At 35.6% G+C, this 24,793-nt stretch overlaps 1 protein-coding gene across 1 annotated transcript in view; it reads left to right on the top strand.

Annotated features, from left to right (window-relative positions):
- LOC149787342 (dnaJ homolog subfamily A member 2-like) overlaps positions 1–24,456 on the top strand; it is a 40,877-nt gene extending 16,421 nt beyond the window's left edge. The window contains exons 6-10 of the mRNA XM_089977895.1: positions 1,776–1,909; positions 2,516–2,658; positions 10,803–11,001; positions 13,130–13,257; positions 16,901–24,456. Of these exons, the coding sequence (XP_089834021.1) occupies positions 1,776–1,909; positions 2,516–2,658; positions 10,803–11,001; positions 13,130–13,257; positions 16,901–17,086 (790 nt within the window). The 3' untranslated portion in view covers positions 17,087–24,456. The remainder of the gene's footprint in view (positions 1–1,775; positions 1,910–2,515; positions 2,659–10,802; positions 11,002–13,129; positions 13,258–16,900) is intronic.
- The last annotated feature ends 337 nt before the right edge of the window (positions 24,457–24,793 follow it).

Raw genomic sequence — 24,793 nt, 5'->3', positions numbered from 1 at the left:
ATGCATCTGGTGTTTCAGGAGTTGATAATGTTTTTGAAATGTGTTTGAATTTTTTTCCAACCTGTCTGGAATTTATTAGTACTGTCAAAACCATTATACTCAATGTAATTAAGAAAGAAAAGAATGCTTTTTAGAGAACACAGTACAATAAATTTGAGTTGGTGAATATGTACACAAGACTTGCAGCTAATGGAATGGGTTGTATTCCTTTGTTTTGTTTTCTGTGAAGTTGAACTTGCAATGCTGTTGTCTATCCGAGTTCACAGTTAACCTACCATGAATTGTGTGTATAGAAGATATCAATGTGATCTGCTTTATAGCAGTTGGGGGAAGGTATGAAAGATGAAAGCAAGGCAATTTTTAAGGCCTGAGACTTGGCATTATTGTATGGGTCCAGCAAGGAAATTTATAAGGCCTGAGACCATATATTGTATGGGTCCATCAAAGAGATTTGTAAGGCCTGAGACCAGGTATTGTATGGGTGCAGCAAGGAGATTTGAAGACCTGAGACCAGGTATTATTGTATGGGTCCAGCATGAGGGAAAGTGTTGTCAAGCTTCATAAGAAAAGTGAGCAACAAAGAGAGAAGTTCATCTGTTGTGTTGCATTCATTTTATAGAACTGTGAGGGAAAGTGAGGCTTCTGGAACTTTACCCTCTGTCTTGAGTGAAAGGTTAATAAAGCCCTGCCACTTCTGTCAACCAAGTCTGCTCTGCCTTCTGGTGTTACTGATAATTGCGTAATGAAGGATGATGTATTTTTGTAATGCAGAATATTATGGAATTTGAGAACCATTGACTGAACACTGTTCGTACCATTGTAGGAAAAAGAACTGTTCCAAGTAATGTTTCTTGATCATGATATAGCTCAGAGTATTTCAGGTGGAGATTGAAGTTCCATACATGTGCTAATAATTAGCTGAACATTTTCCAGATAGTTGCTAAGAAATGATATTAAAGAACCATAATTATATTTTAGTTGAGAACTTGAACAAAAGGTCTCAGGAAGCACAGATGTAGATGTAAGACAGACCTGCTACCTATCCTAATTTACTCAGGATAAACCCAGATTTTGTTTTTCAGATATTTGTTACCCAAACTCACTTATTTTTTATATAAAAAAAGGCAAAACATTAATTTTATTCCAGTGGTTGCATCTCCTTCAAAAAGAGCAAAAGTGATCAATCATTGATGTGTTAATTGAATTAACACTAAATATCAGCAGAAAAGATGAAAAGAGAACAATGATATTGTTTAAATGTGCATCAGTTTTTGTGGCCATAAACACTGATCCTTTCTTTCTTTTTTCCCCATAAATTCTGATATTTTCCTTTGGCATTCTGATTTTCATTCCGCTGCTGGAGATGGCAGGTCTGGAAAGATTCTGGAATAATGCTATCCACCAAGTACATCAGAGTTTCTTGGTAAGTCCATTTCATATGACAAGTCACAAAACTAGAGCTATTGTTGTTCATGTTTTGTTTTGCTTTTAAATTTCATATGTTACGGTGTGTTGACTCTGCAAAAAAAGTTCCTTAAGGACCGTATGAACCTTGTGAGAGAATTATGATCTACCATAAGTGATTGGAGCCTGTGTTGGATGGGAATGTGCCACTGGGTCATAACTAAAAAATATATATATATATATATATACATAGGCACATCAGTGTATCATTGCCAGTCATGAGTACAGATTGATGGAATGGGTGTACAGGGATGTGTTTTATGAACATGTCTTTAGCAGAAGGTACAGTTGCATATTATTTTCATTTGCAGTATGGGTGGCAAAGCTGGGGCTACTTTGCGGTGTAAAGTCTGCAGTGGTCGTGGTGTGAAAGTTACAATAAGACAACTTGGGCCTGGTATGGTACAGCAAATGCAGTCTGTGTGCCCTGAGTGTCATGGAGAAGGTAACCATTTTACTTAACGTAGCATTCATTTACTTTGTAACATAATTAAAAAAAATTAACAGTCTAATGCATGCATGCATTTGTAGTGACACAACTCCTCACATACCATTCAGATAGCTGAGACCTTAGGATATGATTAGCTTAGTCATTATATGTGTTGAACAGTTCAGTGTTTTATCCACCAGAGAGGGTGGAATTTTGGAAGCAGATTATAACACTTAAGATGCCATGTAAAATTTGTATATTAGGTGTATTAATTTCAGATATTTTGATTGACATGCAGCTCCTGCATTTTTTTGACATACAGACTTCAAATTTTGGGATATTATTAGGGATTGTCTGTAGACATCAACAGGGATTTTTACATTTTGAAACAGCCAAAAAGTGTGGGCTTTGTTTTTCATAAATTTACAGAGGCAAATTGGTGTGTGATGACCAACCTCATCTCTATGTACTTGACCATAGATTCACATGCTTTGGGATGATCATGGGAACAAATTGGGGGTAGAATGTTATATGTGATTTGAAAACACTTTGATTAAAATGGCATTGTTCTTACCTAGAAAACAAGCAGCAGAAAATACACTGTCTCCCTACATCTTTCAGGTGAAGTGATCAATGAAAAAGACAAATGCAAAGCATGTAAAGGCAAGAAGGTCACAACTGAAACAAAAATTTTGGAAGTCCATGTTGATAAAGGGATGAAGGATGGCCAGAGGATAACATTCCGTGGAGAGGGTGATCAGCTGGTAGGAGATTTGTTTGCTTTGGTTGTAGGATATGGGTTACAAGAGATTTTCAAGTCCCACTATAAATATTTTGGTTTTACCCATTGTCCATCCTTTTCTTAAAAACTTTTTTTTGTCATTTTTCATGTGCTTTCTATCTTCCATGAACACATTTCTAGCGCTCAGAAGTTGTGGTTATGGTGTCATCTTAATTTATCTACAAATGCATAACCCTAGTAACAAGTTTTTTTTTTTCTTCTCAGATTGTTGATACAGTGCTGAACATTCATAATGTTGTAAATCATGACTTTGCTTCATGGCTGTTCGGTAAAGCATTCTTGTAAACACAGGGAGGGCACTTTCTGTGTGCAATAGTCACTTATGGATACAATTGAGAGTTTTGTTTCATTTTTTCGAACTATTTGATTGATCAGAATACCTTGGCATACGGTTTTTTTCTCAAAAAGTTTACTTCCTTGGATTCTGTATGTTTCAGTGGAACATACATAATGAAATTGTTAAAATTAAGTAATTTCAGCATACCAGTGACGTAAATTCTGTATATTTAGCTCTGTGTTTTTTGAAGAAAAGTTATGGATTATATTATACTGCCCACCTGGATGTGTGTAAAAGAGTTATTCACATCCCTCCTACACTGTTCAAGATAAAGACTTCAGCATTGAAATAGGAATTGTAGTGTCTTTAGATGTGCACACTGGTTTTAACATTTTCAAATGGATCCTGAGAGGGAGCTTGTGAAGGTGGTATGAGGGGTGTTTTGCGTACATTTAAATGAACTCCTGAATTACATATGGTTCCAATGCCACTAGCAAAATTGGAAAAAGTCTGGAATAAGAACAGGTTTAGCCCCAGATGGAAGAGCATTGTAATTTGCAAAAATAACTTACAGTTGGGGGAAAATCGAGATTGTTCAAAAGCCAGTTGAGACGTAATTTTCAGAAATAATAAATAAAAACAAAAATTTAATAGCTGTAATACATTACTTAGTATTCAGGCATGATTTTTCTCCATTTTAAAGTGGAATTCTGCTTTTCTCCTGATTTGAATCAAATTTTTCTTGATATAGTCCATTTTTTATATCCTCTCCAATCTTGTTTTTAAAAATGGTCTGTATGGTCTCATTCCACAACGACCCTTTTAAATTATTCGGTCCATATATTAGTTAGCACACTACTCTCGTAAGGAGTATTCTGATTGGTCAAAAATTCATCCAATGAATCTTCATGTAATGGAAACTGATGGCAATGGAAAGAAGAAGCATGCTTGCAAAACATGGCATCCCAAGTTGTTGAGAGAGACCATGACAAGAAAAGTTCAGATAAAGGTTTATAAAAACTTATGGAAATGGGAATGTCTGGAGCAAAACGTTAATGGCAATTTTGTTTGTCAGTTTATAAGAAAACTGAATGTTGGAGGACTGGCATTTTGTGACCTCTGCAAGAAAGATCTGAATTACGGTAATGGCAGTTGGAAGAGTTTGGAACAGCACCTATAAAAGAAGCTGCATAATTGAAGGCATCAGGAAAAAGTGCAATTAATTACTATAAGAAGAAAGATTTCTTGCATGATAGAACAGATGTAGCCCTCTGTCAGAATATGCACACTGCATGATGCCAATACAAGCGCCAGCTTGAAATGAAAAATGCTCTCATTGAGAAGGTTTGTGCACATTGAGCACAAAAAGTCAGTGGTGACCAAAAGGAAGGCTAAAGAAATCGTTGCCAAAGCTGCAAAAAGAGCTCAACTGGCATATCAACAGTTGTGTCCATTAGAGAAAAAGACAAGTGAATGTATGGGATTTTTTTTATATAGTTGATGTACTTGGGTGTTTATTTTACAGATTTGTTACGAAAGGAGAAAAGTATAATATATTTGCTGTAAAAATTAACAAATTATTGTGAATTACGATGTGAACACTGACATGCACATGAAATAACTTCAGCATCAATAGTATTGGAGAACAAATTCATGTGAAAATAAATATTGTGAAATTATTGAACTCAAGTTGAACATTATTGGTAAGTTTATTAGTTTTTCAAATGATTATTTTTTTTTATAATTATTATTATAAGTTGCACTAGGAGCAGTTGTTATGAGTGTAAAATCCATTTTTAATCTGGACCCCTGGATCGGCAGCACTGACCCTCAAGGCCCCATTCCAAACCCCCCATTGTTCATCTTTTTTATCAAAGACCAAAATCATGTCTGGGTATTGTCACATTGCTGCATCATTTCCAGGAATTTGCTAACAGTCTGAAAAGATTTTTTCTTCTTTTAATTTCAAAAGTAGGTCACTGTGTCATATTTTTCATTCACATTAACTTTGGCTAAACTGTTTGTAAGTTTATTTCTCAAGCTCTGTTCATGCTAGAATCATCAAACAAGATGATCATATATCTCTCTGTTAGTAACATATCTTCACCTTGGAAGAATGTTCCAGTGACCAACATTTCACATGACACCGGCAAAGTTTTTGCATTTAGAATGTGACCAAAAACAATAGATTGTTAGCTTCATGTGTATATAGATTCATGAAAGTTGGTATGGGGATCTGCATCTGAGTAGATCATTGTCACAGAAGTAGGTTACCATTACTTATATTTCATGCTAGTTTGACTTTACTTAATTGTCACCTTTATTTCTCAACCTTACTGTATGCTAGATCCTTCAGACTGGATGATTATATATGCATGTATGTTATGACCACATCCATACCACAAAAGAATGTCACTGACCTACATTTCACTTGCTTAGATTAAATTTAGGGAGGTTAGGCTCAAAAGCAAACAATTTTTTAAAAAATTTCCCACTATACATATGTAACAGATATATAAAATTTTGTTAGGGCATGTATCTTCATGAGTACTAAACCCTTATCACAAAAATAGGTCATTGACCTGTACTTCATGTTTCATTGCCATGGTTTCAGTCTGGAGCATTGTTTATGCCATAATCATCCAACCAGGTCATTGTATGCATTACTGTTTGTATAACATTATTATGTATACATTACTGTTTGTATAACATTATTACAACAGTATGTTATTGTGACAAGCATTTAACTTTTTTGTGGCTTATGTTTTTTTTTGCATTTAGCCACCTTAGTGTTTATCTACTCTATTATACTGCTGTACCTTGATTCATGATACTTAGCAGAAGTGTACATCTTGATAAGTACTTCACCATCATCATAAGAATTGTGCACTGTGACCCATATTTCACATTTTACTGACTTTGGATCTGAGTTGGAGTTTTTCTTCTTTTTTTTACTGTTTATGATGTATTTCATAAACTAGGTGTTTTTAATGCATATATCATACTCATATAAAAAAAAGGTTACTATAGCCTATGTTTCACATTTGATTGGCTTATGTTGTTGCATTTAGTTCATGACCACATAGATTTATGTCATGTTTTGTGGATACTGCTATATAAAAACTAGAATCTTGCAGATGCATCTGTTGAACCAGTACATCTGTATCATACCAAACAAGCCTTCATTGCTGAACAGTACTCAGAGCAAGTGGTGCAGAAAATTACTTTGGCAAGAAGGCCTATGACTTTGAAAGTATACAAGGGGAAGTGGACAATTTTCCCTCATTGTGAAGAAGTTAGTTTCCATGATGCCAAAAGATTGCCATTCCACAACCTCAGACATGTTGCATAATCACTGAAGGGAGGATATAGGACAAAGCAGCAATCTCTCCAACGTTCTGGTGAACTTTGATCTATCATGACTGGAAACTATCACCCTGTGCACAAAAAGGAATCAACAATGGGTTATGATATTATCGAATAAGGCATCATTTGAACTGCCATCTAGCGTATTATTAGTTCATTACTTTTATAAGACCTGCTTCCTAGATATCCTAGCCACATCAGGCAGGATAAGTGAAATGCAATGTCAGATGACCCAAATTATCTATAGCTCCATGAGGATGAATCGATTTTCATATAATGGCCCCTGCATTATCGAGAACAGGTTCCCATTTCTGGGCATTCTGTCTTTTATGGTGAAACTACTTTTCCATGTTGGACTCCTCACTTGGTGCTATCTGCTGGACCTAAGGAGACCTTTTCTATTATTACATTTGAATGAGGGAAAGGTAGATATCTCAGCTCAGGCTGTTTTGATTTGGATAAGATGGGTTATTTGCTCTCCATTCAGAGAATAGGCCAAGATCAAACAAAATTATTTTGCATTTTTTTAGGCTAGGGTAATCACCAGCATCATTGCATTAGAATGCAACTGTTCCCTAACGGATATTTTATAAGCTGTAGGAGAGGGGTCAGAGGCAACTTTCTTTAGCTTAATCTGAGATCTTTCATCTCCAAGGGACTAGCTTGACCTTGTGGGACCTATAGCAGCAACACAACTGGCTGCCAAATTTGCAGATGAAGAATGTTTCCCATTGAGCTGTTTTTGAGGCATATTGGGCATAGTTATATTTCAGTAGTTGAAATGGGGGCCCCGAGTGGCTGAGTGGTCTAAAGTGCTCACCGTTATGGATCACTGCCATCTCACCTCTGTCTGCGTGAGTTCGAGTCTCAGCCTCGGCTAACGTTGGTACGTGAGAAAGCCTGCCAGTAGCTTATCGTGGATTGGTGGTTCTTCCCGGGGTTTTCCAGGGTTCTTCCTCCACCAATTATACTGGCCGCCATGTATAGCCTATCTTGTTCTGAAAAATGGCGTTAAACCCTACAACAACAACAACAACAACAGTAGTTGAAACTGCATTACATACATTAGGGGACTTGAGATAGGCCTTCTCGTAGGTAAGTGGTTGTCAGACTTGCCAATTCTTATGATTTTGCTGCAAGTCTTACAAAAATTGCCCTTAAAATACAAACTTAAGGAATACACGCAAAAACTATGGAAAATGATCGTTGCCGAAAAATCCGGATAGTTGATTCATCTGTGTTTTATTTGGATCCAGGTTTCATATTAGAATTATTGAAATTAGTTAGGGAACCAGACTAACTTTACAGAAGCACCCCAGACACTTTAAGCTACCTATTTGTTCATGTGAAACGTCTGCATGATCAAACTGTTGATTATAGAATTTTTTAAAAATGGCATCCTGAAAGTGATGCTTGTTTAAGATGAAATGGAAAGTAAGCCTCTAGAAAGTGTTAATAATCAACACAGAAGAATAAAAGGAATATTTAGATTCTTATGAACACAGTTATGTTTATTGGACATTACGTGCCAATTTGAGTATGTCTTGTGGCAGGAGATATGATTGCCGTTGTTCTATGAAATGGAAAAAGAATTCAAGAATTATGTAAAGTTGAGAGATAGCAACAAGCCATAGAGTTGCATTAAGTTTGGAACTAAAGTTTGTGCAACTGTACTAGTGGTAAATAAGGCTTACACATACTTTACAAAACTTTTCAATTGAATTTAATGTTATCGTTGCAGCTTCAAACTTTTAATTATGTTTTCCCACTTTAAAATAGCAGTTATTGGTATTTTTTTTTTACACCTTACTGAAAACTGGTCAATCTTGCGGAAAAAAATCAGATCCCTTACTGAGATCGACTCGTCGGGGTTGGCAGATCTGGGTTGTGACCTCTTCCACATGTTATCGATTCTCCTATGGTCCTTATGACCAGGTAAAATATACCAGATATGAATTTTTTGGAATAAAATGTTTTTTTAATAATACTTAACCAAACACGATAATGATACACCCTTCCAACCACCCAGCCATTACATCAGGGGGTCGGCAACCTATGGCACACATGCAACAAAGTGTCACTTCAAGAGGTTTTGTGTGGCATGTGAAGGGCAGCAAAAAACATCAATTTGAACAGTGTTACTCTCTTACTGGTGGCATGTGCTCATTCATTTTGTATTTAATCCAGGAAAAAAAGTGGCATGCTATGTAAAATAGGTTACCAACCACTGTATTACATTTACTGGTAGAGCTTGCATTCCACTCTGCCATTAATTTATGTATTGACTGTATTTGGTGCCAATCCCACTATCCAACAGGAGATCGCTTTTACCTTTCTTATGACTAAACTTTTGTTTGGGAGGGCTGTCTTGCGAGGTCATATTCCTAATGTATTATGATTAAGTGTTATGAAAGAAACATTTTTCTCCAAAAAGTGGTTTTCCAGAATGCCTTAAAAATTAGCCAAGTTAGGGTTCAGAATTACCAGCATCTTGACCATGAGGAGGCATTGGGTTTTTGGTATTAGCGGTTTTATACAATTTCACCTATGGTTTCTTCTTACTGCAGGATTACATTAAAGAATATTAAAAGTAACTTGCGTAAAATAATTGCCATTAGAAATAACATTTTTGCAAGTTGATATCTTTACTCGTGAAAAAAATGCAAGTATATGTGGTCAAAAAAAGGTAATCTATGCCTTTTGTTTGGTTCCAAATGAAACTCGTGTGAATCTGACCAGACAGTGGCCACCATGGCAAATCTTTTTATTGCCACTTCTCTTGAATGCATGGCATTATTGACGTGGGGTTTCTAAGGAACTTTTCTTAGGGTGAATAGTTTGTTCAGGATGTAATGGTGTTAGCTTGACTTCACCAAATAGTTTTCATGTTAGTAATCTTTAAAATTGATATTACTTAAGACCCTAATACATTGTGGAGCAGATAATAAAACTGGAAGAGTAGTCAGCAATGCTCAGATTAATGAAACTTGTACTTATAGTGAAAAATCTTATTTTGGAGCAGAGATAACAAACAGACAATACCTTTGAACTGTGGAAAATAACAACCCTATAGAGCAGTTTCCCAAGTAGTTGAAATCGGCTAGGGTAGCTATACCCCTTCAGACAGAAGACTGAAAAGATGTATCTCAGGGGTTGTCATACAGGAAAGCAAGCTATGGGATCAAGTTCAATTATTTACTGGAAGAGTCAGACGTTTGCTTGGCACTGAAAATGTACACATATTTATGGCTCAGTCAAAAGGGTTGTCAGTGTGAAAGCAAAGTGAGTGCAGCTTTAACAAGCACTGGCAGAAAACTTGTATGTGGTGAATGGATACACTATGGCTCATTTTATTATCCGCATTATTATCAACGGGCAGGTACCCATGTATTTGGATACCCACTGACATCTTTAATTTTGTCATTGTGGCCTCTCAAAATGCCCTTGTAAAAATCAAGCCTCCCCAAATCTATTTGTGTATTTTTGGTTGGCTGACCATTGCAATTTCTCATTGCTGACCGTATCACTTTTTCCCCGATGCTTAAAAAAAATTCCCTAAATAGATTTGTTTTTGTCCAGTACTTAGAAGTGCTTAGTACATTTTATATACTTATCATTATAATATGTATTATGTCTATAAAAAAAGAAAAGAAAAAATGTAATCTACCTACCATAATTTTAAAACCAGCATGACTGGAAACATTTTCTTTTTGCCTAATGGGCCTGTGCATGTTATGTCTTGCCTTCAACAGTTGCTGTTTTCATCTTCTCCAGTACCACACGCATAACAAATTTCAAAGTTTGCAGATAGCATCCTGTCTTGAAGACCTTGCACATACATGATACTAATCCACCACCATTACTAAAAATAGACCAACCTTTCAACAACTCATTATCTAAAACTGTTTAACAAAATTTTATTAAATCTGATGACCACTCCAATGGCCTAGTGGTTAGAGTGTCCGCCTCAGATGCAGGAGGTTGTGGGTTCGAACCATGGCCGAGTCGTACCAAAGGCTTTTAAAGATGCTACTAGCAGTTACCTCGCTTGGCTCTCAGCATTAAGAGGTGGGCCTAGTGTCAGGATAATGTGACTGGGTGTTACATCATGCTACATGTCTGTGTTATGATGCCCCAGTGCTAGACGTCACCATACACTGCAGACATTGTAGCGATATGACAGAAAAATTGTTAAAGCTATGTTAAAACTCCAAATCACATCACATTAAATTTGATAGCACACTGGCATAGAATACTTCTGTGACCAGATTTGATATTTAAATGAAAATTGAAAGGATTTCATATGTCATTTATCAAGAATACAATGGAAGAAATGGATTTCTTGTGGGTTCATTCAGATTTGTTTTTGGTCAAGGCTTTTCAGGGATCTGTTTAAATTACAAAAGCAGTAAATGACTGAAGCAGAAAATCGTCTTAAAGATGATACTTTTGTTACATTGCAGCCCGACGTAGAGCCTGGTGATGTGATAATTATGCTGCAACAGAAAGATCATGACTTGTTCACTCGTGACCGTGATAACTTGATCTGCAAACACAGTATTAGCCTGACGGATGCCCTCTGTGGATTCCAGTTTACAATCAAACAGCTGGATGGTCGAGACTTGTTAATCAAAAACCCACCAGGAGAAATCATACATCCAGGTACAACAAATACATGTGATTTAATTCTGACCCATATCCTGCATTATTTAACATAGTGATATAATCATTCATTTGTTTCCTTATGTAGATGTCAAAAATGACATGGGTGTATTGTGGGCAATGGAAAATTCTGAAATTTATCTAAAGCAATAACATTGCCCAAAACTTGAATTGATTGGTGTATTGCCAAGACTTTATATTTTGACATAATGACAATAGATATGTGATGTTTTGCTCAGTAAAACCTGTTATGAGAGACCACCCCTTCTTCCAACAAAAAGCAGTCTCTCAAGACAGGTGGTCTCTCATAGCAGGTAGTACGAAAAGAACAAGTTTCCAAGGTCATGTTTCAGAACAATTTCAAGAAAAATAACCACAGTCACTGTACTTATCTCCTATTCTTTATTAATAGTTCTTGCTAAAATATTGTATTTATTTATCTAAAAACAAAATTATATAGCAATAAAGATATACTTCTATCATTAAACATGAAATCACATTTACATTTGAAGATCACATATTTTAGCATGTGAAATCGTTTCTGAATCACTAGTTTTCCTTTATAACAACCTAAATTTGTTTACCGACATTTAAACCACTTTTTTGCGAGTGGTCTGCCCTTTTTCACTTTCTGCAGTTACAATAATTATTTGACTGGGCTGTGGGAAAACATGAAAAATCTATACATGTGCGTTGCATATCTAACAATTAATGAAATAAAAAGAAACAGTTATCTCATCTAGAAACAGAACCATTTACTCAGACAAAAGTCAGTGGCTTAATTCAAAGATGACATACAGGGATTAACTCTAAAGCAAAGTGTGTAACCTGGTTGCGCCAACTTGAATAGACAACAGCTTTGTGATTGGGATGTAATCACTTAACATCAGGGAAATACAACAAACATCACAAGTCTTGAACACTATCAATCGAATCCCACAAATGATTTTCTCTTGCTGGTTTAATAGACAATGACCTTATTCATCCCCAGCAATACAATTAACTCTAAAGATAAACAATATGCGTGAATAATATGTCAATTTTGGCACTATAATGGCAATTAATGACATGTACATTAGCCTGGTATACAGCTGCTGCATCTATCACTGGTAGCAACAATCTTTTTGTTTATATACCTTTTATGTTTGATTTTGGTCATTGTAACATTTGGTTACATATAGGTCAGTAGTGTCTGTCTGTTCTCATGATACGGTCGTTGATAGGGATGCCGGGTCCTATGATAAGGTGGGGAAGCAGGTTAAGTTTGGGAATAATTAGACTGATTCCCTAGTTTTTATGTTCCCTGTGTTGCTCACCCCATAGCAAATAGCAGAGAATAATGCAGGGAGCATACAAAGCAGGGAACCAGACTTGGAAATAATCTTCATAAACTTCAGTCTCATTTACAACAAAAAGTATAAAACACTATAAGCATAGCTAAAACAAATTCAGACATCGTTAGCCAGCCTATTTTTTAAATTTTTTTAAAATTTAGAATGGTATGAGCGTTTGTTTTTCCAGGGATTAAATAAAGGTTGGTCGAGTGTGTCCTTGTTTTTGAGATGTGGTCGTTCATAGCAGTGTAAAAATACATATTTAGCCAAGACATTGCTGCTGCTGGTTGCATTCTGCAGGTGGTCGCTCATAACAGCATTTATATAATAAAATCGATCCATGCATTACGATTGTGGTCGGAAATGACGGGGTCGCTCATAGCAGTTTTTACTGTACTTGAAAATATGTATTTATTTTGGAAGATAAATACCCATTTTGACATTGCAGTGTCACTACACTACACTCGCAGATTATGTAGAAAATTGAAACACTGAAGTTAACCACATTGGTATTTCATGATACACTTTCAGATTGTTTATGATGGACAAACTATTAGTTTTTGCATAGGTACGGACAAGTTGTTAAATTTACGAATAGACTGTGACAAATTATTGATAGACATTGTTCAGATAAACATGACTGTTGTTATTCAATAGATGAATCTGGTAACTATGCAGCATTTGTAATATGCATCTGTTGTATTTTACAACTCATACCTGAAGTCATTAATATATTTTATACAGATTTATTAGCCTTGGTTGTTTTGTACATCATTATGCAATTTTTGTTGTAGGAGCAGTAAAATGTATCCCAGGAGAAGGTTTTCCAATCTTCAAAAACCCTTTTGAGAAGGGGAATCTCATTATCAAATTTGATGTTGTTTTCCCACCTCAGAACTTTACAACAGAGGAAAAAATCAAGGTACATACCTTTTCATTGCATGTAGATTACAAAATTTCATACATTTGCCTTAGGCCTTATAATCCTGTAATCACCAGTTTTTCTTCTCTTATGACATCATTGTTCAGTTCTACCTTTTACAGGTAATAATAGTTCACATTTAATTTCACTACCTTTACAAACCTGCCAGTTCTTATGATTTTGCCGTAAGACTTATGAAAATGACCCTTAAAATACAGACTTATGAATAAAAGCAAAAACTGTGGAAAAATGATTGTTGCTGAAAAGTCTGGATAATTGGTTCATCCATATTTGATTTGGATCCCTGTTTCATATTAGTGACATGAAGCAGGGAACCAGACTAACGTTAAACTGCACACATTTTTCATGCAAAGCGTCTGCATGATCAAACTGTTGATTATAGAATTTGAAGAAATAGCATCAGCAAGCAGTACATGTTGAAAACGGAACAGAAATTAAACCCCCTGTACATTCTTTTTATCCATAGAGCACCAGTTCCTTTGAGGGACTGCTGTTATGAATGCTATGAATTATTTTGTTTCCATGCCATTAAATTTGATTTTTTAATTTGCCATTGGTATGACCATGTGTCAGGCACAAGTATGTCATTCATCAATCTTTAATCACCAACTGCTTGTTTACACTCAGATGTCCATATTTCTTAATACAGTTTTGATAAAAATTTGAATGGGTTTATATCATCAAAATCTGGGGCGCCAAGTGGTCTAAAGTGCTTTCCATTACGGATCACTGCCATCTCACCTCTGTCTGCATGGGTTCAAGTCTAGGATTCAACCAATGTGGGCATGTGAGAAAGCTTGCCAGTAATTTCTCGTCGGTCGGTGGTTCTTCCCGGGATGCATAGCTTATCGTGTGCTGAAAAATTGCATTAAAACCCACAACAACAACATCAAAATCTTGGGATGAGTTCATTAATAAGGGAACTCCATGCATTTTATTGTGGTTATCTTGCATCTGATTGACTGAAACTGTTACGATTCAGGATGCCAAATTTCTATTCTAATTTGTAAATATGTGCTTATATTGTAAAGACCTTGTACTGGTTCATTAATAGCAAGATTCACAGATATAAATGGGGTAATCTTGCAGCTTATTGGCTGACCTTGTTACTATGGAGGCCAGATTTCTGATTGGATGCTTGTATCGTCAAAATCTCAGATGAGTTAGATAATCAGTGAGACTTCTGCATACTAATAAAGTGATTTTGTATGCGATTGCCACAGGTTTGTTTTCACTCTGGAAGTTGTATTTCTGATCTCACTTTGATCAGAAGTCTTTGATCACACTCTTGAGTATGTGCTTATATCATCAAAATCTTGGGCAAGTTTGATAATGTGCAAGATCCGTGCATATTAATCAGATGATCTTGCTTCTGATTGGCTAAGCTGCTTGTCACTCTGGAAGCAATGTGTTTTGATTTGTTTTATAACAGACTTCAAACATTGGCTTATATGATCAGGAACTCACATGAGCTGGATAGTAATAAAATTTCGTAACTAAGCTATTATTGTCAAGATGTTGGATGATTTTTGTTTTAAATGAGACGTGCATATTAATTACATCTTCCATCTGATTGATGGTCTTTTTTGACCATTTAAGATTTTTTTCCTTGGGTTTTTGAACATAGTTGGTAAATAGGCCTGTGTAATGAAGGTTTTAGTTGAATATAATCTTGTCTAAAATTCATATAAGTAGTCTTGTATTCTCAAGATATTGGATGAGTGATTATGAGCAAGATCTATTCATAATAATAAGATACTCTGATTGGGTAAGCAAGTTAGCAGTCTGGAGACCAGATCTATATAGGATTTTGGTCCACCTTCGCAGATAAACCAGGGATGGTCCTGGCTTTTAAAAAGCTGTCGCAAAAAAAATCACCAACCTCAATATTTTGTCGCCAATTTTCAAAAAGTGTCGCCAAAACAAGTAGTGTACATTTTTCCAAGTGTTAATTTAGTCTATTAATGTAACAGGCAATGAAAATTACAAAAGATGGGTTAGTTAATACTTTAATTACAACAAGCATTAACAAAATGTTACAAAGTGTTACATGAAGATCCGTCGCAATTTTAGGGCTGCCCACTTGTTGAATGCAGTTTCAAAGTCTAATTTTTCACATCTGTACATGCTGATTCTCATTAAATTCTCGAGAGATGAGATGCAGAGCTTATTTCTGATGTCAGTTTTTATGAGGTTCATCATACGGAATCCACGTTCACAGTCTACAGTGCTGACAGGTGACACCAGTAGTCTCTCAGCAGCCCCGTCCCCCATGGCTAGCTTTACAAAGCTTGTAGCGAATTGCTTCCTAACTCCCAAGAATGATCACTGAATGCTGTATAAATTTTCTCAACAAGAAAAATAGGATCTCCATTCCCACGAATGAAACGTACACGAGTCAACACCTGGCAATACTGGACCGTATATATAAGCATAAATTCACACCCAATTTAGGGATTCTTTCACTCCTGTATTTTGAGAAATAAATAATTATTATTAATTATGCAAAACTGTTTTTTTTTTTTTTTTTTGCTATTTCTTGTTGCGGAGTTTAAGTCTCTGCAGCCGTAACACGGGACTGATGGCAAAAGGAAAAGATCAATGAGTAAAATGCTGCACTGGCGACAGATGTAATGTGATTGAGATTTTTTTCCATTTGCTTTGTATTTATACACAGTAGTCGGTACTTCAAAGGTTATCAGTTTTCTATGAAGGTTCAGCAAAACTATTGTATTGGTATATGTATAAAAAAAACAGAAGGATTAGCCATACAATTAATTGTATCTGTTCTATTCGCGTCTTCAGAAGTCGGTCAGTTGTAGGTATAATGCGGTAGCATGATTGACTGTATCGCAGCATACAGTCCTCAGCCCAGATGTCAGCATAAGCAGATTATGATGTAACAATGCACTGTAAAGATGGGGTTGTCAATAAGAACAAAGGATCGTTTGTGTAACAGATTGATTCCAATGCATTGCTTAGTCAAGTTTGTGGCTTCCTTTCGTTCTGCCTTTTAATTTATCCAGTCCAAATCCATGATTGTATGTACAAATTAAATAACCAAAAAGTATGTCGCCAAAAAAATCGCCAGATGGGATATTTTTGTCGCCAATAAGGAAAAAAAATCGCAATTTGCGACATTGGCGAAGCCCAGGACGATCCCTGTAAACTGATATAATCTTTTTCCCACCATTTTTGGTTGGTCCTTTGCAAAATGTGCTCATCTGACCTCCTACATGGCCAGTACAAAAATCTTGTTAATATTACTGCTCTTTTATGATTAGTTTTATTGACATCTGGGTTTTGCACTAAAACATTTCTTGCAATATTTAATTGTTTCTGTATGAAAATGGCACAGATATGACCTTCAACATATCAGCACTTTTATGAAGGAGTTTTAAAAACCAGACATAATTGACCTTGGGGTCAAGTCAAATGCCTTTATTTGCAATTTTGTACTTTGTTGAAGTTATGAACACAGTGACTTGTGAATTGATCAGACTTTGCATTTGGTTGTCTTCAGGAAATTCTGAAAAAAATAAGGTGATCATCTGTTGAAATTAAACAGATCTATATGTTTGATACAGTAGTCCCATGAATGATACTTTTTCTCTTCCTGTAGAAACTTGAGAAACTACTTCCAGTTAGAGAAAAGGTAACAATCCCTGAAGGAGAGCATGTTGAAGAAGTGAATATGGTGGAGTGGGACAGATCACAGGATGGTGCAAGTGGCCGGAGGGGTGAGGCATATGATGAAGACCAAGATGAAGCTCATTCCGGTCCACAAGTTCAGTGTGCACATCAATGATGAATGTTGTTCTTAGACATTAAAAAATTCCTTGTACATTAAAACGAAGGGTTACATGCCTTTTTGGCTGTGATATATTTCCTTCTCTTGCTCTGTAGTTTCTTTAATGAAAAACTTTGATAAAGTTCAGATTAGAACTCTGCCTTCTACCGATGGAGGCTCATTAGTCTGCTTTCATTTATTCCTCTTGACAAAGAGAAATATATATGATTCAGTGGCACATCAACACAGTCCTATCTGTATGGTACTGTGTAAATTTAGGTATCCTTAAAAGGCATTCAAAACAAAGGCAAAATGGATACAATCCTTAAATGCAAAGTCATTTTTTTTAATACATTAACTCTTAAAAAGGTATAGATGTTCTAAGCTGGAACTTTAATCAAGGGATGCATCCCAGGGTCGAGTTTCCTCCATTACAGCATGATGGAAAAAATGTTTTATACTAATTCTGTTTTCTGAATAGAAGCAGGAAAGGAAAAAAAATCATATTTATTAAGTCACTTTTATTAAATGATTAAAAATGATACTTCATCTCAGCCACAATGTATAATGCAAACAAAAATACAGTAGCCACTGAACAAAATGATGCATCTGTATTCATTTTCTCTTCTCTCCCTTAGTGTATTTAGTTTTCTCCCCTTTTTTTTTCAAAATAGAAATTTGTAGCTCATTTCAGATTGCCAGATGAATTTTTTGGTTCATTTTTTCTACCAACTGCTACAGGTTTACTGTCTAGACAATTTTATATTTTTTTTCTTCATAGAATGCATAAAAGGTTAGTGTGAAATTATTGTAATTACACCCGAGCATTTAAAGATGTTCATGTTCTGAAATTTAAATCTCTGTTGATTCTTGGAGGTGTTTAGTTCTATCGGCCATAGAGCTGAAGACTTTTTATGATGGTATGTTGTCTCATTGTCTATCTATCCACTAGAATACGTTTATCAGAACTCTTCCTACACTTCTTGGAGAATTGCCATGACACTGCACACGTTAATTTCATGATCTGGTTGGTGCTTAATGAAAATAGTGCCACTTCTACGTCCAATGTTGTTGTTAAAGTTGTCATCTCATAAATCTTGTTATGGCTACTTCACCTGGATGGATGGTCATATCAACATGGGTTTTTAAGGAAAGACTTCTGATGATGTCTAGTTTGACCTAAATGAAAAAGGTCATGATCTGATGTTCAATACAGCTGCCAAAGCAGCCATTTTGAAAATTGTATTGCTACTCTGTATACTGAAATGAGGTTTTCACCAGAAGACTTCATATATGTTGTCTAGTTGGCCGTGAATTAAAAGAGCTGATCTGGTGCCCAAATGGCTACCGCAGGAGTTGGCTTGAAAATCTTGTTGTTACCACTCAAATGACTATTTCCAGTTTTAGTACATAGGCTTAAGTCGTCAAGATCTTGGATAAGTACAGTTATGTCCAAGATCTTGGCAGATTTGTGATGTGATTTTGATTGGCTCTGCCTGTCAACACCGTGTCTAGTTTGTCCTGAATGAGAATGATGCCGATCAAAAAGGTCAGTATGGTCAACAATGTAGCCATTTTAAAAAAAAATGTATTACTACTCCTCCAGAGAGAAAGTAATATTGTCATTGGGTTTTCACCAGGAGACTTTTAATGATGTCTAGTTGGTCCTTAATGAACAAGGTGCTCTTTGCCAGCAAGGCCGTCTTGTAAATAATTTTTGTCCCTCCCCCTCAATGGATGGTCATTATTTTGCTCTTTATGTTTTGGAGCTGAATGCCATGTAAGGCAGAACCACTGAATGACAGCTATCTTGATGGTGTTTGTGAAGGACAGCTATCTTGATGGTGTTTGTGAAGGACAGCTATCTTGATGGTGTTTGGGAAGGACAGCTATCTTGATGGTGTTTGGGAAGGACAGCTCTCTTGGTGGTGTTTGGGAAGGACAGCTGTCTTGATGGTGTTTGGGAAGGACAGCTATCTTGATGGTGTTTGGGAAGGACAGCTATCTTGGTGGTGTTTGTGAAGGACAGCTATCTTGGTGGTGTTTGGGAAGGACAGCTATCTTGATGGTGTTTGGGAAGGACAGCTCTCTTGATGGTGTTTGGGAAGGACAGCTATCTTGGTGGTGTTTGGGAAGGACAGCTATCTTGGTGGTGTTTGGGAATTGCTGTGAAATTTGGTACACATGTTCATCATCTGAAGATGCACATATTGGACAAATCATTTTGCTGTCATGATTTTATTAAGAGTTATTGCCTATCTTGACTTGCTGGATGCTATGTGAATCATAATTTTGTGAATGCAGCTTCTCTTGCAGTTTTTAGTGGATTGCTGTAAAACCTAGTACATATGGTCATCAGAGACAAGGATATTTGCAAATCATTTTACTTGCGCTCTTTTCATTGGTCATGTTCATTGTTTGTCGATTGATTCATCTCGATAATTGGGGTAGAGTTGGGATGCAGGAGGAGGCAAGAGTAAAGTTATGTCAGCAAAGCTTTTTTGTGATTTTAATTTTATCCAATACTTATCTTCGATAACAGAAGTTCTGTTTATTGAGGCTCATATTTTACAGACCTAGAGGAAGGAGTTCATGACCATAGTATTCTTTTTCATACTTTTAATAGTTGCCATTTGACTTTTGTCACAAGCTTTTCAGCCAACCTGGCATCAGACTTGTGGTATAAACCTGTATCCATCGTGCATCATTTGTCCTCAGTCATTTTTTGGTTTGTCTGGCAGTAATTATCTGATGACTATCTCAAGTCCATATTTATAATCTGATTTTGGTAAAACTTGAATTATTTGCTTATATAAATCAGTGCTCAGAGCAGTTTGATAATGCATGATATACATACTAATGATGTGATCGTACATAGGATCTGTGTATATTAAGATGATCTTGCATGTGATTGGCTGAGCTTGTCAGATTTATCATGTGATTTTAAATCTGATTGGCTCTGCCTTTCAACACTATGGCGACTATGATGATACCTGTTTTTATTGAACTTGGATAAAGGTACATTATAACATGTTTTATTATGAGCAATAACGGTCTGTATTTATGAGATGATCTTGAATCTGATTGAGTTTTTATAACTATCAAGGCAGTAATTTTGATAGTATTTTGATCAGACTTGGCAAGTCATCAAGATCTTGGTTGAGTGTGATTATGAATGAAACTTGTGCATATTAATGTTGTGACCCTACATTTGATTGGCAGACCTTGTGAACATTCTGACAGCTGATTAGATTTTGATCCAGCTTGTTAAAGTCTTATTGGATGTGTTTGGTTATTATCAAGATTGAGACATTTTAGTGAGGTAATCTTATATTTAACTAAGCATGTTAACCACTCTGGAAACCGAATTCAGTTGGATTTGCTCCACCTTGGTAAATATACTCGTATTAGGGTTTCAAACAAGTTGTATGATAAGTGAGATCTGCGCATATTCATTAGGTACTCTTGATCTAGATACTATTTTCCTCATCCAGGTTCTATTTAACGTGGTAAATGGGCTGCAGAAGTCCAGATCAAAAGTTATGATTTTGGCTGAAGTTTTTCATATGTATGTATTTTATGCATCTTTTGATAGATTTCACATCATACTTGGCAGGGGTCATTAAAAAGCTCTGACAGTTCATTCTGCTACATGTTTGCTCACCCCTTTTTCATTGGGGTCAAAGTCTTTATAGTTTTTCTTTATTATTTTTTATGGATTATAGACAATTTATTCAGTGACACACTCACCTGTCCCATTGACACTGGGGTGAAGATCACAGAAAATTTGCATTATGGTATGGTGCTAGTCAATTATAAATGAAAATGGTGCCAGTCTGATGTCCAATAAGGCTGCCGCAGAGGCCATTTTGAAAATCTTGCTGGCACTACTCCTTCTGAATGGATGGGTGTATTGAAATAAGGTTGTCACTAAAGAAAAGTCTTCTTATGATATCTCCTTGGTCCTAAATGCAAATGGTACTGATTTGATATCCAATATGTCTTGTACAGCAGCCATCTTGAAAAATCTTATTAGTGTTACTTATATCTAGTTGGTTTTTAATGAAAAGTGCACCTATCAGAAATCCATTATATGGAGCTATCTCGAAAATCTTGTTGGTACTAGTCCAAAAAAGGGAGTCATATCATCATGGGGTTTTCATTAGAAGACTTTTCATGATGTCTTGTTTTGTTGGTCTTAAAATAAAAATGGTGCTAGTCTGACATTGATTATATCCTCCACAACCACTAATGAAAAAATGTTTATCAGTGAAGAATATCAGATGGTTTCAGCACTCAGTAGTTAAATGGAAGAAGTGGTCTTGAATTCCTGAAGTTCTTTCAGCCTATGGAACATCATGCCCTTCAAGGAACTCTTGTTCGAAATAATATCGAGCCATCTTCAAATATGGCTGCCATTATTTAAAAATTTAGCAAACAGATGTATTACTTTTTTTTTTAAAAAAAGCTTTGTCAGAAATTGTCAAGGTTTGACAATGTGTCCTGGCATAAAGGGCTCAGTATAAGGCAAATGATGCTGATATACAATCAAATATACATGAAGATATGAAAACTGGAGAAACCTTCAAAGAGTCAACATCAGTAAAAGAAATTTCAAGCATTGTACTGATCAGATTTCTTCAACTATTCTTGCATTTGTCTGTATGTTGGATATCATGTAGGTGAGCAGTCTCTGACCCACTTAGGTCCCTTGTTTGAACAAAGGACCTAATTATGGTGAAAAAAAATGCTCTATTAAAAAAAATGAAATTTAATGATTGTCTTATTTGTACATATTTTAAATGTAAATATATTATGTCCTTTTTTGTATGAATGGACATCATACTAATACATGGAAAATCTTCAGAATTGAAGTATTTTTGAAAATTGGAATGAATCTTGTAATTTCATTTTTAGGCAACTCTCTGTTGAATAACCATTGTAATAATCATTACATTCATGATGTAAACTTTCATCATATATATTTAATACATCTCATGGTTTGAATTTTTTAAAAAGACAATGTTTTCAGTATCGATAACTTATTTGCATCAGAATGATCATCTTTCTCAAAATTTTAACTTTGCAGTCCAGCTTAAATAACCTTTTGGGAGATGGAGTTGTGTCAGTTTTTGAAATATATATTATAATTGGTTTCTCAATTTGCGATGTCTCATGTGGGAAAGAATCTGGAAAGTTCATGCCTTCTCAAAATTCTCTTATGATTGAGTAACTTGGAAAATGAAAGGTTTAAAAAAACAACATTGGACTATGGCTTGTATTGATATTGGTCTAAGTCTTTCATAGATATTAGGACTCTCTTGCATTGAATATTAGGACTTTGTCTTGCATCAGTATTAGGACTGTCTTACTGTGATATTAGTACACTTGTGGTGACATTTTGACTGTCTTGCAGTGATTTTGGTACTATGTCTTGGCACTAATGTTAGGACTATGTTGTGCATAGATATTAAGACTTTCTTGCATTAACATTTGGACTGACTTGCATTGACATTTGGACTGTCTTGCATTGACATTTGGACTGTCTTGCATTAACATTTGGACTGTCTTGCATTGACATTAGGACTTTTGCATTGACATTTGGACTATGTCTTGCATTGACAGTAGGACTCTGTTTTGTATTGACATTTGGACTATGTCTTGCATTGACATTTGGACTATGTCTTGCATTGACATAAGGACTGTTTTGCATTGACATTTGGACTATGTCTTGCAGTTTTATTAAGAAAAGGTCTTGCAATGATACTAGGACTAGGTCTTGCATTGATATTAGGACAATGTCTTGCATTGAACATGTTGGACAAGTTAAACATAAAGCATAGCAAATGAATAGCATGTACTGGAGTAATCAGCTAATTGTGATATGCTACATCATTAGAGGTTGATTGACCAGACATTAAAACCGGTAATAAATTTTAATCCAATTAGTTGACTGCTAATGTCTTATGACCTGACAAACACTTGTACAGCTGCAACAGTGGCTGAATTCAGTTTGAAGATTGTACTTTAGAGACCATTGGTAGATAATTTTTCATTTTTATACCTGTGGAACTTTCTTTTCTCATGATTGTAAGTATACGTGTTTTTCTATCGGAACAAATGGTCTTGTAGATGGAAAGAGAAATGCAAATGGGATTGGAAAGAGACAAGAGATTTTATAGGATGTTTTCAAGTTATTGGCAGTTAATATGTCTTTGGGTTTTTCTTGTAGGAAGAAGAGAATAACATGAACCAGGTAGCACTCCATTTTTCTGTCACTGATAAGGTACTGTCTGCAGGGGTTATTTTTGCACGTGTTGTGTAAACATTCACCTGAATTAGTACACTTTACGTTAAAAAGTTCTGAATTGCAGGCAAAAAAATGCACATACTTTACAAAATGAAACATTTGTAGATGAATCTGGAAATGTCCCTGCATACAGCAAGCACTGAATCTTAGTGCCAGACGAAACTTGCCTCAGTAAATAAGACATAAAATGTGTTTTTGTTGGTACTGACATTACATTTTATACTCACTATAACACTCTGTTGTAATAATCATGGGCCTGAATTGGACTGTTGTATTGACCACTTCGGTGGCTTAGTCGTCAGAGCGTCCACCTAGGAGGTCACAGGTTTGAACCCCAGCAGAGTCGTACCAAAGACTTGTAAAAATGATACTAACAGCTTACAAAATGAAATGTAAAAATACCAGTAAAAAAAAAATACATTTCACTTGCATAAATTAAAATTATTACTTTATGTTTATCTGGCATTTTGTTTGTGTGCATGCATGCACACACAAACACATACACACTTTGATAATTTTTGCTCTGCTATAGTTCTGTCAGTTATGGACCCCAACTACTGTTATAATGATGGAGAGCTGTATCCTGTCAGTAAGTAAAGAAAAGCACATGTTCATCAAGTTGCAGTATATGTCATTCATCCAAGACTTTGGATATTGATGTTATAGATTCCAGTGTTTGGGATGATCTTGGGGTGCTGCTTTTTGATTTTGAAAGATTCTTATTTATTTATCAGTGTGGAAGAGAGAGTTGAACATTGTTGTCTTTGTCAGATAAATTTTTCATGTTTTAGGAGTGCTTTTTGTTTCATCTGGATAAGCATAGTAAAATATAGTAGTCACATTTCCATTGTTGGTGTCTATATCAACATTGTTAAAGGTTTGACAGAAACATTGGTTGTACCAACAAGAATATGGATGCAGAAGAGACACTGGATTCCACATGAAATTATTACGAGTGTCATACATGCCAACTATTACATTTTTGGCATAATCATTGTTTTTTATACTAAATTACGCCTTACGTGTAAATGTATTTGGATTCAGCATTTTCAGTAAATCTCCCTTCCAAACAAATTAATACTTTGTTTTCTCATTTTTATTAACATCCTATTAATCTTTCAGACCGTATTCTAGAAAAGAGCGTTTCTATGTAACTACAACATAAGAGTACGCATGCACTTTTCTGACAGTATTATGTTCTATTTATAGCAGCTGCCCTATTTCCAAGAAACTTGCTGATTTCTATTTATAGCAGCTGTGTGGCTTAGGAGAGAACTGACTGGTTTTCTAACTTTTAATCTTTGCTCGCAGATTTTTTGTTCTAATTCAAATCTAGTACAGAACCAGTCTGTAGGTATTTGGCGCTGAAAATATTCCAGTCGATGCATGTGTTAGAGAAAAAATGTTTTTAAATT

The sequence above is a fragment of the Sinohyriopsis cumingii genome, chromosome 12, assembly GCF_028554795.1.
Source record: "Sinohyriopsis cumingii isolate HCF-2022 chromosome 12, ASM2855479v2, whole genome shotgun sequence".
Taxonomy (NCBI): domain Eukaryota; kingdom Metazoa; phylum Mollusca; class Bivalvia; order Unionida; family Unionidae; genus Sinohyriopsis; species Sinohyriopsis cumingii.
This window is presented reverse-complemented; position numbering and strand designations above follow the sequence as displayed.